Genomic DNA, 20970 nt, shown 5'->3' on the forward strand with positions numbered 1-20970 from the left:
CTTGGGCCATTCCCTTTTGGTGCGGTTAGACCGGTTACCTCGCCTCGCATCGACGGCTAGAGCTTCCTTAATGGAGAGCATCACGTCTTGCTCTAGCGTTTCACCGTCGGAGGCTGCGACATCTCCTTCCTCTTCCTCGTTTATCCCGGCAAGTGCAGCTAGGTTAGCACTCGCGGTTGTCTTGCGCTTGAAGAAATGTCTGCGAGTTGTATTGAGTTGCTTATTTTGTATGGCCTCCCGGATAGCGGCCATCTCATAGGCGTAAACGAGATTATCTCTGTAGTGTTCCGCTACTTGAAGGAGAATTAGAATGGATGGGCAGCGCTCGTCATTGACCGTATCTTTCCAGGCTTCCGGTTGCGTATGAATTACCCGGTGCACAGTGGTCAGCTCGTCTTCGCGGGGATACAAGAAACGCGCGTGAAGAATGCGGCGCTGGTAGAACTCCGAGGGGTCTTCTTGTTCATGCCCTTCCTGTCTGAAGCGCATTGCTTCGAAGACCAGTATTTCCTCCTGTTCCCATTGGAGGGACAAGAATTGACCCGTTATTCCCTCCAACAGACAATCCCAGTTCGTGCGGTAATACGCTTTGCTGTCGGCCGGTAATACCTTCCACCAACTCTTCGCTGCACCTTCAAACATGATCGGCGCTGCTTGCGCAACATGGACACGCATAAGAGGACTTAGTTCCGCCATCTCTCTCATGTCCACCAAGAAGTTGATTAAACCTTCTCGTTTGCCATCCCACACCGGCATGTTGCTTAGATTCAGCTTAGGATTTATTTGCCAGGAGCTATTCCAATCCGCTGAGGGATTGGACGTCGCCCGGTTACCTCCTCCCCCCGGCGGCCCACCTCTGGGGGCACCTGGGTTACCGCCTGGGGGGCCCGGATTACCCCCTGAGGCTCCGGGTCTGTTCCACGGAGTACCTCCGCGAGGGGGTCCTCCCGGAGGCCCAGCGGGTGGGCCCGAGGGTGGTCCTCCCGGGGGACCGGGCGGTCCACACGGGGGTCCCCACGGCGGTCCGGACGGTGGTCCCGACGGCGGTCCGGATAGCGGTCCGTGCGGCGGTCCGTAGGGGGGTCCTGAAGGTGGCCTGGCCGGCGGTCCTGGCGGAGGCGGGGGAACTGGAGGAGGGCCCGACGAGGAACCCGCGGGGAGGCCCGAAGGTTGGCGGCCCCCCGAGGATCCGGCTCCCATATTCCCATACAGGCTCCTGCCTAACGAGCTCGAAAACCTGTTGCTCTCTGCCGGTAGTGACTGCGCCGCCGCATGGCGATCATAATTGCTCCGTCCGAACATGGAACTAGCCCCCGCCGATATTCCAGCTGACGGCGCCGCGAATGGGCGGCGAGGACTTTTCCCTGCCTCCGAAAGCGAAACGGACACTGGGGGTGGGTCCCGGGTGGCGGTTTGGAGCTTCATAGGACGGCGCTAAGGGGACCGGAGATGGCGAGTCACGAGGAGGCGAAGGATGTCTAGGTTTGCGCCCATCCTTATAAGGTTGGGTATACGATTCATGATCCAGTGGTAGTTGTTTGTACACTCTATCCTAAGCGTTTGCGTCCACTTGTTCCAGGTATTCCTGGTAGTCGACTCGGGCCCAGTATAGCTCTACATCACGCTGAGGATCAGATAGTCCGTGTAGGCGGCGTATTTCGGAAGTGGTCGAAGCCAAAGAACTCAAGCTTTCCAATTCGAGGTTCTTGAAGCCGAGCTTGAGTTTTTCCAGGGTGTGACTCACTCTCCTGTTAGCATGGTGAATACGGAGCTGCACTGTCCCGAACGCCATAGTAACATAGTCAGGATCAGTTGATCGCTCCAGTACAGCCAACAGGTTGAACCCGTAGTCAACCCTGTAGGCTTGAGTTGCCGTCGAGGAGAAGTTCTTTAACCCCGTCAGAATTTGATGTAAGGCCACCACTAAGTGAGCCGTCAATTCGAATAGACTAGACTCCAGACGGTAGTAGTTCTCGCTGGACGATGCTATTACAGGAATAACCATTCGAGGTTTAAGTTGCGTTTGGGTAATACGAAGAACTGCATCCTGCAACCTCTCCCACACCATGTTTAACAGAGGGGCAGTATACCGCCTCACTATGTCCCTTAGTAGCTGGACCTTGCCGGCCTCTAAATGGTCGAGAGCTCCTTCTCGAAGGCCGTATTCAATGAGAGGGTCGTATTCCTGTCGAGAGTCGAAGAGTCCGTGGTGGCGGACTACAGCCTCACTCAACGGTTCGTCGTAAATGCCTAGGATAGCACCCGCGAACTTGAACAAGTTTGGCGACTTTTCGCGAAGGTTTCCAGCACGGAAGTGATACTGTCCGGCGGTTGTAATGGATTCGTTCACATCCAAATGAGGCGGTCGTCCCCGCTCTACACGTTCGGCTGAAGGTGGCCGAATAATGGGCGAATGCGACTGTTGACTATGGCGGCTAGAAGAACGCGATATAGAGGACATAGACGAAGACGTGGGCAGAGAGGAGCTATTTGCTGAAGTCGGGGAAGGATCCGTCGGCTCCCCCCATTCTGCCGGGGAAGCTGGCCGAATGGTGGAGTTGGAAGCTCCACTAGCCGCTCTATTGCGCCCTTCCTCTCCCACGTTCAACCCTACGGGAGTGCGCAGAGGAATCCTCATGTATTGTAATTCCTCCGTGGGGGAGAAAGAAAGCGACCAGTTCTCTGGGCCTCGCCGCATTTCGACACCAGCCCTGTCCCTGGGATGGGGCGTGAACGGGGACATTGATTCCATATGTGTTCGAATCTTCTCCTCATCCCAACCGCGATAAGGCAAGCGCTCCGTAACCACGGCAGGATTCTCCTGACCAGACGAGTGCGAGGAGCTTTCACTCGTTGGTTCGTTATTCCAAGACGCAGAGCGCCCGGTTAGACCTTTCGGCTGCGTTGTTAGGAGGGGGTCTTCCTACACCGGACGCGGTCGGTTTAGTCTTGCTGTTGGTCGCTGACTGTCCCGACATGGAAGGGAAGGACAAGAGTGCTAGCCGGTTAGTCACGAAAAAATTTCTCCTTCGTGACAGAACCTTTTAGCCGGGCGCCGCCGAGACCTTCGACCGACAGCAAGTGTCGCGAAGCCTCTCCTTACCAGGACACTACGTGTCCGGTTCTCAGGAGTTCATATAGCCCTACGGAGGCCCTCGCGGTGGGCTCCATTGTGATAGTCGGCAGTTCGCGGGGTCTCCGAAAGGGCTACAGGGAAAGGTGAACTCTGCAGATAGCCGGCAGAGTTCAAGAAGGAACCGTATCCGACGGCAGGCGGGAACGTATGGGTACGCCCAGACCGAGGTGACGCCCAGGTAGAGGCGTCGGCGAGAAGAAATAGAAAACGGAAAAGGTCAGACGAGGAACAAGACGGATGAGACTAAGATTTCTAGACGCGTGACTCTAGGTCATGCGTCAACGTAAATACAAAAGTACGATAGGTTGTTTACTAGTCCATATTCGTCACAAGCAGTGCCCGGGGTCATGTAGAGACTTTGAACAATATTGCAAGTACTTGAAGTCCACAGATGTTCATACCAATTTGTAGGTTTGTACAAACTGTCAGGGGAACCCCCGCTTCGGCCTCCTTCGGACCCTCCGAACGCATCCGAGGCGCATCCGACCGGCGCCCCCTCGGACGCTCCGACCCACCCCGACCATCGTCTACGGCCTCCTTCGCCCGCACAATCACCGATCCGTCAAGACCCTCCCAATGATCACCTTGGGACAGAGCCTGCGACGCCGCTCAGGCCTTCTGCGCTCTACGTCGGCAGTTACGGACGACCAGTATATAGTTGGCGCCCTAGCAGGCGGATCCTTAGAGTTTCTTCTCTTTGGATCCTCCCCTGCTAGGTCGGTCCCTCCGTGTATTTCCTGTAGTCTTATTCACGCTTTGGATCCTCCCCTGCTAGGCTTTCGTCGGAGTCTCCAGGGTTGCCCTTACAGCAGAAGAAACTCTCTACAGGATTAACTGGTCAAGATTGCCAGGTTTGGTGCTGACTCAGGCTCGGAGTACGAGTCCGTACCCCCCTCATCACCGCCCCTGCCACTTGACCCCTCCTCCTCTGCTCTTGTCGTCTTTACGCCCGCTATGTCTACCGGAGCTGCTCCGGACGCTGACGCGCGCATGGACGCACTTGAGGCGAAACTAGACAACCTCACCAATATCCTCACCCACCTTGCTTCCCAGGCTTCCGCTGCCGCACCACCCTCGGCAGCTCCTGAACCGCCTTCGGCATCTCCGAATGCCCCCGACACAGATGCGTTATTTGGTGACATTACTGTCGCCTCAAAACTGGTCTTACGACCAAACCCCCCGTTTGCGTTTAACGGAGATCGCAAACGTGGCCGCGCCTTCCTATACGCGGTCAAAACCTACGCTCGGCTTGCCCCAGAGGCCTTCGTGGTTAACGGAGAGCCAAGTGAAGAAAAAGGCCGTCCGCTACGCCATGTCCTATATGGCGGAGGGACCTGCTCAGCAATGGGCAGAGCGTCACGGGAGTAAAACCCCCTTCCCCTTCCCTCGGTGGAACCTATTCCTCTCCGAGTTCCGCCTTCGGTTTGTTGAGGAGAACGAGCAGGACCTTGCGCTTGCTAAGCTAGAGAGCGCGGGTTATCACATGGGCACGCAGGATGTCTACGGATATACCGACGACTTCGAAGACTTGATGGACCTCGCTGGCTTCGAAGATGCGTTGGTTAAGGTAACCAAGTACCGCCACGGACTTGATCCCTTGATCAACAACAGTATCACGTCCTCGAACGACCCCCCAGACCTCCGTGACTACCTGGCCTGGCGCACTCGGGCTTTCTGACAATACGAAGCCTTGGTGCGAGCGAAGCTTATCAAGGGAACGGCGACGCCGCGGACCGCTTCGGGAGCTCCGCGCGGTGCCTTCCCCATTGCTCGTTTGGCAACTCCGTTCCCCATCCGCCCGGTGGCCCCACCAGCGCCACCCGCGGCCCGTGCCCCCGTCTCGGTACCTCCGGCTCCCGTTCCTATGGAGTTGGATCGTACTAGGGCTCGAGGCGCCCCTCGTCGAGCCTGCTTCAGATGCGGCGACCCCAATCACCTGGCCCGGGATTGTCCGCTCCCCGCCGACGTTCGCCATACTGACATCCTTGACGAGGTAATCCAGCAACTTGGCGATGAGATGCTGGGAGAGCTGCTTGCGCGGTTGTCCAATACTGCGGCCTTAGCGGAGGCGCATTCGGAGGCTCCGGCAGAGGATTTTGTCCCCCGCGACGAGTTACTGGTGTGCCCTCGTTCGCGTCCATAAATCGTTTCACTTGTTTGTATGATGAATCAACTCCCTTGCCCTACAACGAGCCCGAAACGAAAGACGCACCCTCTGCCCCCTCCGAAGCCCCCGTTCGGATTCGCCAACTTGCCTGGGAGAAAAAGCTACCCGGCAGTTATACCATCTCCGCCGCTCCTGGGGTTAACTCGCTCCACCTTTCCCTCAAACTTGAGTCCACTGCGAACGCGCTCAAGCTCTCCCTCTCAGGTCTGGTCGACTGCGGAGCTACTTCCGGACTTCATCGACACAGAATACGTCAACCGAAATAATGTGCCGGTCCGAAATCTCTCAGTACCCATTCCGGTCTACAATGTCGATGGCACCCCCAGTGATGCTGGGTCTATTCGCCAAATTGCGGACCTCGTTCTACGGTACAACGGACACTCCGAACGTGTTCAGCTGGCTGTAACCCACCTAGGGAAACAGGACTTGATACTCGGGTACTCCTGGCTCAAAAAGCATAACCCCGAGATCAACTGGGAAACAAAGGAGGTGAAAATGAGCCGCTGCCCCCGAAGCTGCTCTACTTGCTGCGATGAGGAACGGAGCGAGCGCGCTGAGGTTCGGCGGCTCCGACTGCTCAAATCGTGCTTGCTTGCGGGTGCCTTCCCCACCGTTTGCGCTATCGATATCGCCGGCCCAGACGATGCTGACGACAAACTCGGAGCTGCTTCGGACCCTCCGGAGCCCTCACCAGATCTCGATGACAACGAGCATCTTGAAGACGGCGACTGCATCTTCTACACCTCCTTTCGCCCAATCGAGGAGATTCGCGCTGGGAGCACAGTATCCCAACGCCTTGCAGAGGCCTTTGCCCGTAACTCGGCCCCCCCGCCTTCGGAAATCCCGGACTGGGCCAAGGAGTTCCAAGACGTCTTTGACAAGGAGTCCTTCGACACGTTACCAGAGCGAAGGGCTTGGGACCATGCTATTGAACTCGTTCCCGACGCAAAGCCTGCTAATTGCAAGGTGTACCCAATCTCTCCCCTCGAGCAGCGCGAACTTGACGAGTTCATTGAGGAAGGACTTGCCACAGGCCGTACCCGCCCTTTGCAATCTCCGATGGCCTCCCCTGTCTTCTTCGGTAAGAAAAAGGACGGAGGACTTCGGTTTGTCCAGGACTACCGCGCCCTCAACGCAATGACAATTAAGAACCGGTACCCCCTTCCGTTGATTAACGACCTCATCAACAGACTTAAGGGCGCCCATTACTTGACCAAACTCGACGTTCGCTGGGGCTTTAACAACGTCTGTAAGGGCAACCCCGGAGGCCTGAGATCAAGGTCCTAGCAGGGGAGGATCCAAAGCGTGAACATTGGTAAGCAAATACAAATGAAGCTGACCTAGCAGGGGAGGATCCAAAGAGAAGAAACTCTAAGGGTCCGCCTGCCAGGGAGCTGACTATATACTGCTTGTCCGTAGCTGCCGTTGTCGGGCACAGAAGGCTTGGGCGGTGTCGCAGGCAAGGTCCCAGGGCGACCGTTGGGAGGGCGTTGACGGATCGGTGATTGTGCGGGCGAGATGGAGGGCCAGACTGGAGACGGAACCGGAGTCGGACCGGAATCAGAGGCGTCTCCGAGGGGCCGAAAGGGAGGTTCCCCTGACAACATCCGGATTAAAGAAGGAGACGAGTGGAAGGCGGCCTTTCGGACTAACCGAGGGTTGTTCGAACCTTTGGTGATGTATTTCGGCCTGACAAACTCCCCCGCGACGTTCCAGACGATAATGAATGACATTTTCCAGGATCTCATTCTTTCAGGGGACATTATGATCTACCTCGACGATATCCTTATCACACACTCGGACCTCCGCAAGCACCGCGAGATCGTCCGCGAGGTCCTTCGGCAGCTCCGAATGCATAAGCTGTACCTCCGCAAGGAGAAGTGCGACTTCGAGAAATCGTCTATCGAGTACCTGGGGGTTATCATCTCTCACAACCACGTCGAAATGGATCCCGTTAAGGTTGCCGGAGTCTCCGCATGGCCTCCGCCCGAAAACAAGAAGGATGTTCAGCAGTTCCTGGGGTTTGCTAATTTCTACCGCAGGTTCATTCGGGATTTCTCGGCCCTAGCGCAACCTCTCTTTGCGCTCACCAAGAAAGACCAGAAATGGACCTGGGGAGACGGCCGCCGCCTTTCAAGCCATCAAGGACGCGGTCGTATCAGAACCTGTCTTAGCGATCCCGGACGACTCTCGGCCTTTCTGACTTGAAGCAGACAGCTCAGATTATGCGACGGGGGCGGTTCTTTCACAACAATCCACCCCAGACGGGAAGTGGCACCCTGTAGTGTTCTATTCCAAAAGCTTAAATGATGTCCAGCGCAACTATGAGATTCACGACAAGGAGATGCTCACAATCATCCGCGCACTCGAGGAGTATCGGCATTTCCTCGAGGGCGCCGCGCATCTGGTCGAGATCTTGAATGACCATAAGAATTTGGAGTACTTCCGAAAGGCACAGCACCTTAATCGTCGGCAAGCCCGATGGTCCTTGTACCTTTCTAGGTTTGACTTCACGCTACACCACGTCCCAGGTCGCCAGATGGGCCGCCCCGATGCTCTCTCCCGCCCGGCCTGACCACGGCATCTCCGAAGACAACTCGGATATTACCCTCTTACGCCCCGAACTGTTCCACATTCGCGCGCTGGAGGCCGTCACTGTCTCTGGGCCTGGCTCCGAACTCGTCCGCGACATTAAGGAAGCGCTATCCGGTGAGCCTGACCTAGAGGAACCCGTCGCACTTGCGGCCCGGCAACTCTTGAAGGTCCGAGGTCAAGTTCGGGGCCCTCGCTCATCACGTTCGGATGAGTAGGCCGTCTCAGGTGATACTTCCGTGGCAAGTGTCTGACCCACCTTGTCCTTTTTTTTGGTTGCTTATCGATATGCTACCCCGTGGACGACCATCGCAGGTGTCGCCGTGTGTTCGAGGAACGCGGAGGTGGAGGAGCAACCGTGTCTACAGCCCAAGGAGCGTGGAGCAGGAGGGTGTGGGACAACAATGTGCCTGCCGCGTGGAGATTCGAGAAACAATGAGATATTGCAGAGATGCGTCTTCAATCTTTCAGTCCAGACTACATGCTATCAACGAAAGCAGGTGACGTAGCCCGGACTAAGTTCCCACATCTCCGCCCACAACACGCACTGCCTGACAACTAACAGCAAACACGATACCGTGACCCCTCCTCTCCTTCTGTCCCCCGTGAGCCCCGAATCTGTGCTTCTTGGTACAGACATGCCGCATGATGATACTCAAGGTCGACTGGCATAGCGCGAGACTTTGGATGCAACACGGGAAAATGCAGCTTTGTGCCGCCAGTATAAACCTGGCTGCGTGAATGCCGGTGGGGATGCAAGGCAGGCAGGTATCAGAGTGGGGGGAACACCGGGGACGAGAAGCAGCAAGCTGTGGCACAACGATGTCAGACAAAGGTCTACCATGCAGGCGTTGTTGGGAGATTCCTGGGGTCGGATCACACTCGTCGGTGGAGTCGTCGCTCAGTCCACATCCTGACCGGTGGGAACCAGAGGTGGAGTTGCACCCGTAGGTGTAAGATTTAGCCTAGGGTCTAGGAATAGCTAGAATAGCGGTAGTCTAAAACTCTAGGAAGACTTTTCCTAGCCAAGAAAGACTTTAGAAATGAGTTATTAATACATCAAATTGATAGATATGATGCTAAAAATACTATATATAGTAAGGCTAACTCCTTTTCTTCAGGCCGATAACCCGGTATATAGTGGGGAAGGCCTGTGTTCAGGATTATCCTAATTGGGACCAAAATGATGTAGCCTGACACAGTCATCAAAACTACAATACTGTAGCATTCTGTGGGGGTGAAACACCTCCCAGAGCGTTACGCTTACATAATGTACTGAAACAGGAAACAGGCTCGGCGTTATGCGTTATGCGATGAGAAACATTGAAACAGTGTGCATGGGTTGGTCAAAGCACAGAGGTGCATTGTTCAAATTTAGACGCGAGTTCCGAAGCTATTTAAACAGGATATGTATGAATGTAATTTACAATCCAGCATTATCCCCATACTTAGTACTTATCCATGCCACCCAAGCGCAAGTCGAACGAGCGCCCGGCAACCGGCCCGTCGTCAAAGATCGTTGAACGGATCGAATACCTAGCTGATCTGTTGAAACATCTCCCTGCAACATTGCCAAACCAGTCACTTACCGACAGTGACTGTATCCAGTTCATGCTCGACCCCGACTGCTTGGAAGATGGCGGCCCATTTGCCGCAGGAAGTCGCGCCCTCGAGGTAGCCTTCAAACTTCATCAAAATGGAGGAAGAATCATTTTTCGTCACCAAGGAGAGTCCATCCGGGCCCTTGTTCCATTTCTCAAATCCGGCTCGGAGTTGGTCCCTAACAGTGCCGTCCCAGCCGTACTGAAATGGCCTGTCGAATACACCAAGGACTCAGTAGTGGATGTGGGAGATGGACAGCACACCAGCGCTGGGCAGGCATGCGGCGGTGTAACGGTTGGGCAGCGGCAGCAGTGCATGCAGGCGGAGGGGTGGCGTGAGTGAAGGCGGGCGGATGGTGTGCAGGGCAAGCATGACTCCATGAGGCGAGACGGTGATAAGCCGCATTTTGGAACACACATAGAAAACCACCGTTTTTGTTCGTTTCATGGGTACAGCGCACGTCTAGGAACTGGCATGAGTCCCGAATAGCCAGTTTGGGAGATATCTGCGAGGAGGCGTTTCAATTCGACCGTTGTTGATAGCAACTGGCCGTTCAGAACGACTCTTACAACAACCAAAAACAACAGCAGAGCCCAACCAACATAGAGGATCCATCCAATCCTTTATATATATCAAAAGGGAGTGTAAACTAAAAGGTATATTCGGTCTGGCACGCGCTGGGACTCGAACTCAGAACGCTCCGACGAAGGTTCAACCAGGCTTCGAACGGATCAGTCCCTGACAGCATTGGAACGCGGTTTCGGAACTTACGCAAGGACAAGGACATGTGGAGGTGCGGTTAAACGGGAAGCATGACTCAGTGGAAATGAGGGCTTGGCTGCAAATCGCGGCGACCTTAACCCGCAACCGTCCAACCGAACAACTTCGACAATAGATTGCGATTATCTCGTTAAGAGATTTGCCTAACGGTGTCTGGCGGTTAACCTCAAGTCATGGATATCGATGGAAAGCTAGGAAGTGGAGCAACACGACGATAACAACAACGGTTAGCGGACCGTTCACAAAAACGCATAGACGGTCGCAATAAAGGAGGATTTACAAAGGTCATTGACACCAAACACGCACTACCGGTCATCTAGACCTGGATTTTCGACTCTGGGCCTTATGGCGAAACGATACCTTACAAATTATGCACATGGACCATCATTCTGTTGTGGCGATTTACCTGATCTTATCATTTTCTGTTTTAGTATTTATATCTCTGTCCTGTATTTGAGCGATTCACGGATTGCCCCGCGTTACTAGGTGCATCTGGGGATCTAGCTTGTCAATATCATCCTGCTAGCTCTTTCATTCAAGTAAAAAGGCGTTGTGATCGAAGGGTTGAGGGTTCCGGTTGCCGTATAAAAAGAGTTCCGGTTGGCGTATACTTGGTTTCGGTTGGCGGTCGAGAGTTTAAAGCAGTTAGTTCCTGACTTGAGACGACTCCTTGGGTTTAAGGCAGTTAGTTCCTGATCCAAACGAGTATAAACGGTTCTGGGCATCGTATTGGCGCTTTCCTATTGCTGGATTTCGTCGATAGTACGCTTAAGGACGACCACAAAACAAATCTTTAACAAGATTTCATTCGATCTACCCTACAACCTTGCACACCCGTGTACAGGCTCTGTTCCCAGGGTTCTGCACTCGTATTAGGAGACGGTTATTGGTGGTTGTTGGACGTTTGGAACGGTGTTATACGGTTATCGCTCAGGCAGAACGACTATTTGTTGTTTTGTTGTTGGGTTTTAGTTGTGTAGTGTCGGTCTCATCTCCGGTCTCCCCACCCGTCATCCACCCTCATCAGCGGTAAAACTGTTGGGCGGCCACAGCTGTGCATGCAGGTGGGATGGTGGCGCGAGTGCGGGCTGGAGGCGGGCGGCGGGCGGCGCGAGTGCGGTGGACGGCGCGAGTGCGGTGCAGGGTAGAGGACAGTTAACCGCTGTATATCTGCAAGATGCGGCCAAATTAGTAATATCATTGATTTTTCAGCCGTCCTCATCCGAGATGCCGGATCTCCCGCTTTGATAACAACATAGCCCACCTTTCCATCAACTTTTGATCATATGCCGAGTGTTGCCTGACGCAGGCTGACATCCCCGGGAGTGATCCCCCAGCATCCAACATTTTGCGCAAAACACTTTTGGGCAATAGCCAAAGTGTTGCGCAAAAAATGAGCTGCAGCAGGTGATGCGGGGCCAGTTCGGGTCGTGCTGGCCTCCCGTCGATGGGAGACATGCCCTTCCGTCCAGAGGATTGATGTGCTGCTCTGGTTCGGCGAACTGTCGCCGGTTCGGGCCGCCACCGAGGCGCACCGGTTGTTGGACGACCCGGATGTGGCTCAGTCGTGTTGGTTCTCCGCCGTGGGGGTGACACTTTTGCACCAGCTGTTGACCCGGCCCCAGGATAATCCTCTGTCCCTTGGTGTATTGCATTCGGTCCGGTCCGAGAGTATGCTGATGCAGCCGGCAGATTTCGAGCTGATGGATTACTTGAGGCACTGATTCTCCGACACTCAAATGGTGGAGTTCTACACTTGTGTGAGGAGCGTCTTCAGCGCGGTTGATGACTCGGGGTCGACCCGGCTCGAATTGTGGGAGCAGAGGGCCGCCGTGGATCGTCGCCAGGCCGGTCGCTCACCCGTAGCTGTAAGATTTAGCCTGCATGTCCAGCTACTGCTAGGAAATCACTTGCCTAGGAAGTTATTCCTTCCTAGCCTTAGCTGTACCTAGTGCTTGTAGCCTATTTTCACCTAAGCCAGTTACCTAGCTAGATTGAATCAATGGGATCAATGATGGAATAAGCTGTTATCTGATGCCTATACTTTAATAATAATATATATTAAATACTTTTAACTCCGTTTCTTCAGGCCGAAGACCCGGTATATAATTGGGGAGGCCTGTATCAATAACAATCCTAATTGGGACAAAAATGATGTAGCCTGAGATAGCCATCAAAGTACTGATGGCCATCAAAAATGGTTCCACATTAAAAACAATACTCAGATAGGAGCATTACAATAAGTCACAGAATAACAGATAAAGCATAATAATATATATGATTGAAAAGTGTCACATACATGTCACATATGTCACCATGTGTCACACATGTTACAAACGGTCACATTGGCTCTAATATGAGCTGGTAAAAGGCACCCTAGCTAGGGATAACTTTCTAGGCAATGGATTTCCTAACTGTAGCTAGAGTTTCTAGGCTATATACTACCACTATGGCTCCTTCGAGATCTGGACCGACCACAAGAACCTGGAGTACTTCATGACTGCTAAGAAGCTGAACCGGCGACAGGCACAATGGTCACTCGAACTCAGCGAGTATCACTTTTCCTTGTTACACAAGCCGGGGAAAAGGAACGGGCGGGCCGACACGCTATCCTGAAGAAACGGGTACGACAGCGGGAAGGAGGACAACCAGGACATTGTACTTCTACCGGCGGGGCTATTCAAGGAACACGCGATCCGCGCAATGCTCACATTGGAGCATACAGAAGGTGACGGGTTGATGGATTCGATCCGACGGGCCGAACCGGCCACGGAGGAGAAGGTCCTCAAACTCTGGGAAGAGAGCGAACCGGAAGGCTGGGAATAGCACGACGGCTTCAAGACTTGGAACGGACTCGTGTACGTGCCCCCAGCTATGGGACTGAGACATCGGGTGCTACGACAACACCACGATATCCCTATTGTGGGACACCCGGGATGGCATCGAACCCTCGAGCTCACGACCCGCAACTATTGGTGGCCGTCGATTCAGACCGATTGCCAGGCCTACGTACGGGCCTGCCCGTTGTGCCAATGACCAAAGATATTCCCGAGACGCCCCGTAGGGACTCTGGTCCCGAACAGCATGCCGACTCGGGTATGGCAGCGCATATCAATCAATCTGATCGTTCAATTACCCGGGGGTTCCCCTGACAGGCTGTCACACACTGATTCCAAGATCTCGGAATTCATGTTTGGCCGACTGTGAAGGCAATTCAAGGCTGCAGATGCCAGACAAGACAGTTTTAGGGTCACATTGAATGCCTGGTCAGTATTATATATAGATGTGGGCTGGACCATGCGGAAAGATCTTGATATATGCATCAGAAATTACAGGTTACAATAATGGCTTAGTACTATCGGTTTCTTCAAACCTGTAAATCAGGATGAACATCTATGCACCCAAAGTACTTGCAAGTTTCTTCAAAGCTTTTATACAGCTTCGGGCACTCCTTCTCTATCTAAGGCTCGCTTATTCTTTTGAAACCATGCAGTATTGCTGTAAGGGCAACCCCGGAGGCCTGAGATCAAGGTCCTAGCAGAGGAGGATCCAAAGCGTGAACATTGGTAAGCAAATACAAATGAGGCTGACCTAGCAGGGGAGGATCCAAAGAGAAGAAACTCTAAGGGTCCGCCTGCTAGGGAGCTGACTATATACTGCTTGTCCGTAGCTGCCGCTGTCGGGCACAGAAGGCTTGGGCGGTGTCGCAGGCAAGGTCCCAGGGCGACCGTTGGGAGGACGTTGACGGATCGGTGATTGTGTGCGCGAGATGGAGGGTCAGACCGGAGACGGAACCGGAGTTGGACCGGAATCGGAGGCATCTCCAAGGGGCCGAAAGGGAGGTTCCCCTGACAATTGCATACAAACAAAATAAAAAACCAATTCCAAGATCTTCAGTCACACATGTGATATGTCAGAGGCTTCTGTTCAAAAACCGGTACCAAATGTATGATTTACGGAAATAAGCAGCAGGCTACCTATAAAGAATGGCTACACCTACTACTAGTCCAGGCAGTGTTCATAGGCCGCACCTCTCTGTGTTCTACTCCACCGCCTACTAGTACTGAACGGCGTACTCGAATGACGAACTTACCATGGTCTTGTCCGAGAGTTGGTCGATTTGGTTCGCGCGGGAGATGGGATTGTTCATGATTTCCACACACACAGAACGAGGCTGCAGCCATGACCGTTGTGTCACTAGTATCATCAGCGCCTGGAGGGCTTGCCTGAGCCTATTCAGGTCATTGCGGCTCTTCGCTGGCCTGGCTGGCCACAGAGTGGGCTCTTTGAGGTCATGCATGTGTGTAGAGCGGTGGAGGGGTGCAAGATTTGGAAGTGGAGAACTTGAAGCCTAGGCCACCAGCGCCAGCTTATGTGTCGTGTCCTGTCAGAGTGACGATAGAGTGGGGCCTTGCTTATCCACACCGTTTGTGAGCCACAAGCGCAACAAGGATCGCGCACCAGTTAGCTCTTGGGACGACGATCACATGTGGGCGGAGCCCAAGTGGGCAGTCAAGTATAACGTGTGCGACGGGTTTGACAGGGCGAGCATTTTTGCCCCGCCCGCACATGGGGGAGCAGCATATGAGCTCGACAATAGTTGCCAGCAAGGGTACTCCGCGGAGCAGCCGCGATACGTGTGCCGCCGTCTGGGGGGCCCGGGGGGGCACCGCTTGTGTCCCGGCCCGCTGTCGCTCAGACTGGCCCGGTTGTCGGGCTCGTGGCGCGCAGAGGTTAGCCGCACGCATGTGTGGTTGTCTCGCGTTCCGCAGTCGGTGCCGCGGCCCCCAATCGTAAGCGTCCCGGTGCCGGAGATGCCCGAGATTGCGTACAGCTTTCTGGTGCTGCCAGGGGTCCAGTGCTGCTGGTCCCGGTCACTCCAGGTAAAGGCCTGCCGCCATAGACGCCTGTTAGCATACTGTGCATCTGTTGTCGCAAGGGGAAGCTCCAGGAGCAAGGTTTCCGTGGTGCTGTATGTGGCGGAAAACTGAGAAGCTGAGCGGCCGGGATGTATGGTATAGGTGCCAAGCAGACTGTTCAATCACTTGTTCATGTTGCCATTGTGCGCACCTATTGGCGCAAGCCGAGGCAGCAGGTCAGTAGTGGCAGTGGGAAGAAACCAGGAAACGCTGACAAAGCCTGCCCAGTCGAATCCATGATGACACTAGCAATATGACAAATCAGCTGTGAACCTGCTAAGCATCATTGATTGCTGTTTGCCTGCTGTCCGACACCCGTGGCTGTAGCCTGTTTCAATCATCCCCGGGAACTGCCAGAAAATCCGATTCCATCATCCCTGTGTGTTGCCAGGTCTCTGACAACACTCAAACCCCACCCGTTTCCGTGCTTCCTTGCCGCTGATCTCCGAACTCCGCTTTATCCTGCAGCTTTGATATCATCATTACGACTGATTTGGTCCGAATCATACAATTTTAACATTGTTCTCTACATTCCCTCTGCCATAAATGTTCCCTCTAATATTTCCCGCTCCTCCTCTGCTGCCCAATGACGGACAGCAGCTCCCATTGTTTTGTCCCACTCCTCTCGAAAGCGCACTATAAATTCAGTATGCAGGTACACGTTACGCAGCGCATAAGCTCGGATTCCAGCCGCCGTCGTTCCATCAACGTCTGAACGAACTTCGTCGGCTCGTTTTTGCCATTCTGAAGCCTCCCACTTCAATGATCGCATGACCCGCTTCATCTCCTCTCGCAACAATTCAACCTCCTCGTTCCAGCGTTCCTTCCGTGCACGTGCTTTTGCCCACTCGACACGCATAGCTATGATACCACGTTCAACCGAAAGCAAATGGTCAACAAGCCATAGTTACTCACAGTCATGAAGTTCAACCCCGTCGGCCTGCCCGCCTGCTGCCCAAATCCAGGAAATTGGCGCCGTCTTGGTTTTCTTCTTTTTTGCAGCAGTCTCCTCTCTCGTAGGTCGCGATCCGTCTGCTGTTCGTAAGCTTCTTGCTGCATCTTCGTCCTCTCGATTTCGATACGAGTGTTCAAATGGGCCTTGTCCAATTTTTGAAACTTCGGGAGCGTAACGTTTGCCTTTGAGGTGAACGAGAGCCTCGTAGCCTTCAGTATATTTGGCAGCGGCCTTCGTTACACCTTCTTCCATCCGAGCCATTAGAGTGACGGAGCGCGTTCTTGCACGTTGCCCCACCATGTTTTCCCCGCGAAACCAAATCATGTGTTGCTTCGAATGAAGCCTCCCTCGTAAGGCAGCCAGTGCATCTGCACACTGTCCCCGACGCAATTTCGCTTCGGTCTCAATCAAGTCCGCCATGCTGACTTGTCGACACTCTTCCGCGGTTAACTGTGACGGAAGATAAAGCTTTGCGTTTCCGGTTGCGCGTCCTCCGCGTCCAATTTATACCGCTGCGTCGCGAAGACCCTGAACCCCAGGCATGTAAGTTAGTTGAAGTTTTTTGAAGGTGCGCATTTGTTTGATCAGAGATAGACGTAATTCTTGTATCTGGCTCGCTTGATCTGCTGACTTTTTTGCCTTCAGAGCAGTCCGTATACGACGCCTGGGGATAGTGAATAGAGTGTGTGGAATGAAGACTTTGACATACTGGATGGCCTGAAGCTGCATACCCGCTCTGATGAACGCTGTTATGGTCATTTTACCTTCCAGCAAAGGTTTGATCCGGCTCGTGCATCTTCCACCTCAGCTCGTTTCAACTCTTCACTTATTTCGCGTTCACTAGGCCCGGCTGTCGAGACAGGTCATCAATGCTACAACAGGTATTCAACGTCATGCATACCGAGCTTCCCACCCTGGACTTCAAATGGATTCGTCTGGGTGTTATCCTTATACCAGGCATCCATCATCTTGGCCCATTCACGTCCTTTTTTTTAGGAACGCTGTCGTCCAGCTCCTGGAATTCAATGCCCTGCCTTTGACGCTCTGCTACAGCGACAATCAAACGTCTTGCAAGTGTCCGCCCTTGCAAATAGTGAGCTTAAACTCTCAAAGAAACCTTAACTGACCCATGCTCCTGTTTTTCTCAAAATTAATCAGGTCGATCTTGTCCTCCAGGACATCATGACGGGCGCCTTCTCCCATTTCCTTTGTCGACCAACTTGCGGGATTGAGTAGGCTCCACAAACGCTCGGTGCTTTCCCCATCCGTCTTTCCAACACCCAACAAGTACCTAAGCGCAAACTGAATTCGACATTTGGGGTCATGAGCTTCAGCATGCCAGACCGGCAGTCCGTATTGCAGGCGAATACGGTCCATCCGGTGAATATCTCTTCGATATCCACGCCCGTTGTCTTCATTCGTGCGACGCGCTCAGGAAAGTATACTTGCCAGTGACATACGATGTCGTATGCAAGCAAGACCCACAGAACTTCCTCGTCTGACAGAGTTGATAGCACGGTCCAATCCACGTTTCCATAGCTGGCACAAAGAGTTAGTATCCAAGTTGTTCCTGGCATCAAGCAACTTGCCGTTCTCCACGTTGAAGGTCTCCCATCCCTCGACGACGTACGAGGCCGTGCCGTGCACAGACACAACCAACTACGCCAGAAACTCTCAGGCCAGTGGTCAATTTGGTCTCCTTCTGCAAAAGAGCAGCAAACGCAGCACAAGCCTGGACCTGAAGTATCGCATTAACATGGAATAGATTCGACTAGAGCGCACTGACATCTTTTTCGTCAACGAGCGTTTTGATATGTTCTTTATATGGTCCAGATCGTCACGAAGTATCCCAAGCCATCGGTCAACGCCGGATCCATGCGTTCTCCAGCACGAAGCTTGTTCTTCAGGCGGAAATTGGCATCGAATGCCAACATGAGCTTATACAAGTATCTGCACATTTGTTGGTCAAGAATAGTTTGATTAAATAGCTACTCACGCCTTCGACTCCGGAACCTTGTCCCATCCGGAAGGCAAGTTACGAGAAGCATCTGGGCATGCCCAGCAACGCACAGCCAACGCCCCTGGCGGCGTAGTTACAATTCCATTGGCTTCATGCCCGCGACCTCCACGCTTCATCATTTTAAGATAGCTGTATTGTCGAGCCATTCGACCGAAAGCAACGCGACGATCTGGGACCTTTTCCAGTCCGGTTGAATCCGTCAACTTCTCCAACGTGCGCACATAGTCTTGGACATTGATGTTTTGCGATGGAGCGCAGGAAGCGAAATGTCTCCAAAACGTTGAAGGTTGCACAGGTCGCAGGGTTTGTTGTCGTGGCCGGATACCACGCATTTCGAAGCAATTGTCTGACGGGGTCGAATCCGAACGGATTCACGCAGCCACAGTACTGCACGTCCAAAGTAAAAATGCCATTGACATCGATGACCACCAACGGTCGACGGTTACTGGGGAATGGGCATGGGGCACCGTCATGACCAAGTTGATAACAGCCCGCCAAACCACGAGCTCCATGCTGGATGGGTCCGGCATAAAACAAGGAGGCCTTCGTCCAGAAGTGACCCGTCCATTCCTAAACAAGCTAGGTAAACAAGTAACAAAATCGGTGAAGAAATAAATACCTGCAATTCATGGAGCGGCAATTTCTGATGAGCGGCTTCCACACAGGTCTCACAATGGAGTCCGTCCCCACATTGCTTGCAGCGAAAAAAACGGAGCCCCGTCTCCTCCATATGATTGGCTTGACAATTCACACATTCTTGGCATGCGTTAGGGTTTCCGAGACCGTCTCTTCGTAGCATTTCCTCCAGAAAGAGAGCCGTCAGTGGTTGCCACATTGCCATAGGATCGTCCTAAGGGAATGAGCTTCTGTATAAAGTCGTAGTATCAACCGACCGATGCATAACGTTTTCTCTTCAATGTCGATTCTTCTTCCAGTTGAATCTCCAACGACGACACAGTATCCACCAGCTCTCTTACGTCCTCCAGTTGCGCATCTGGGAATGGCATCCAGTCAGCGAGTTCAGGTTGAGTTTCAATGACCTCTTGATTAAGGCGAGCCTTTTTTTTAGGCGATGGATTTGTCTGCTGGCTCAGCACGCTGTCCATCCAGAGAATAATGAACTTGTAGGTGGTTGAATTCCTCCTCAGCGGCGTCGTCAAAATATGTGTGTCGCACAACGTTGGGGAGTCGAGGCATGCGAAAAGATGGAGGCATCAACTTGATGCGCTGTCCATTTATTTCACGACAATTATTTCTTTTGGTCCATAAGTAATTACAGGCTACTCTGCGTCAACCTTGGCTGGCGCGGTTGGGGGAAGTTCAGGTCGGGTTGATTCCTTGACCTCCCCGTCGGCGCTATGTGAAGATAATGGCAGTCATAGAGACTGCCCGTCTCATCGGACAAGGCCCATCCCGCAGTCCAATCCACATTTTCATAACTGTCCAAAAATGAGGATCGCATTGCTCCCATAAGCCAAGAACTTGCCGCTCTCCAAGTTGAAGGTTTCTTGGTGTTTCGTGGATCTTGTGCAGGACATGCGACTGCGGCTGGTAGATTCGCATCGTTTCAAAGAAGTTGGTCGGAAGGGGGCACCTCGCGGCGTCTGAAGTACAGTGTAAACCGTCACGGCTGGTGGATACAGCTCGCAACGTCCGAGAGTTTCGCGAAAGGGCTTTAAAGTACTGTGTAAACCGTCACGGCTGGTGGATACAGCTCGCAACGTCCGAAAGTTTCGCGAAAGGGCTTTAAAGTGTGTAAACCGTCACGGCTGGTGGATACAGCTCGCCAACAGCTCGCAGTGTCAAGGAACGAACTAACAATCGGAAGGGACCGCTTCCGAGTCGTCACATCGTCATCACGAGTCGTCACATCGTCACCTATCGTCACACCTCATCAGACTTCATCGCACCAAGGTCACGATTCTGCCATTTTCTCAGTCTGGATCGTGTTGCGAAGGTACACGCTGAACACTGTTCGTTTCTCATGTCTGACAGTTGGCTGCAAGCACATTCTCACCGTGCTCAAGTTGTGCGAGCGAGCGAGCGACGACGACATTGAACACTCTCTTCCTTGTTGCTGGATACTCTCTTCCTTCCTCTCTTGTTGCTGGCTTAGACGCTAAGACGTCGGGTCGGGCCGTTTCTCAGATCTCAAGACTAGCTCAGACGCTAAGACGTCGGGTAACAACCATTCATGGCGTCATGCGAAATGTCGACGTCCGGAAATTCATTTGTGCGGCTGCTACCTCTCTCAGCGCTTGATGAGGAGGAGCGACCAAAGGTAACTTAGCTCCCACCAAACCGGTACTTGACGTTAACCTCTGTTATCAAGACCTCCCCCAAACATTATACTGGTCTTGTGCGAAATAAGCCCGCAATTTTTTTCGTGTTCAACGGCGATCGGGCTGTCATTTACTCCATCCCCAGTCAGCGGCAAGCCCCTCCCACTTCCTCGAACAAAACGCTTAACGGCGAGATGGCCAAAACGGCCTGGCTTAATATGGACCTACCTCACTTGTTATTTATGCCTCGTTTCCACATCTTGCACAATACTCTATTGAAGCCGCTGGACTTTCAGATCGGTGCAACCCCGCAAGAGGAGCTTGTTGTCCCGCATTTTCGTGGTGCGCAGCACGTTCGAGTTAGGGGTATGAAAGGTGACTTGCGTGATCAATGGCTCCGACTCGAGGGTTTTTTGCGAAACGACCTTGACTTGGTTAGATCAAAATGTTATGAAAGCGCCAAAGGCTCCGACGGAACTCAAATCTAACGTTCGTCCGTGGCACTCTCTACCATCAA

General features: G+C 53.2%; 2 protein-coding genes across 2 annotated transcripts; both read right to left on the bottom strand.

The window, feature by feature from the left end:
- Positions 1-15722: 15722 nt before the first annotated feature.
- MIND_00503900 (CxC2 domain-containing protein) lies at positions 15723-17528 on the bottom strand (the record flags this gene model as incomplete). Its single annotated transcript, XM_037361833.1, has 7 exons — positions 15723-16057; positions 16112-16601; positions 16662-16868; positions 16916-17001; positions 17053-17086; positions 17134-17234; positions 17279-17528. The coding sequence occupies 7 exons, from the start codon at positions 17526-17528 to the stop codon at positions 15723-15725; spliced, it is 1503 nt and encodes a 500-aa protein (XP_037222125.1).
- Positions 17529-17971: 443 nt separating this feature from the next.
- On the bottom strand, positions 17972-18503 carry MIND_00504000 (CxC2 domain-containing protein; the record flags this gene model as incomplete). The annotated part of the gene is made up of 2 exons (XM_037361834.1): positions 17972-18101; positions 18148-18503. The coding sequence occupies 2 exons, from the start codon at positions 18501-18503 to the stop codon at positions 17972-17974; spliced, it is 486 nt and encodes a 161-aa protein (XP_037222126.1).
- Between the last annotated feature and the right edge of the window lie 2467 nt (positions 18504-20970).

Source organism: Mycena indigotica, assembly GCF_014461135.1.
Source record: "Mycena indigotica strain 171206Taipei chromosome Unknown Mind.scaff0004, whole genome shotgun sequence".
In the NCBI taxonomy this organism is placed as follows: Eukaryota; Fungi; Basidiomycota; class Agaricomycetes; order Agaricales; family Mycenaceae; genus Mycena; species Mycena indigotica.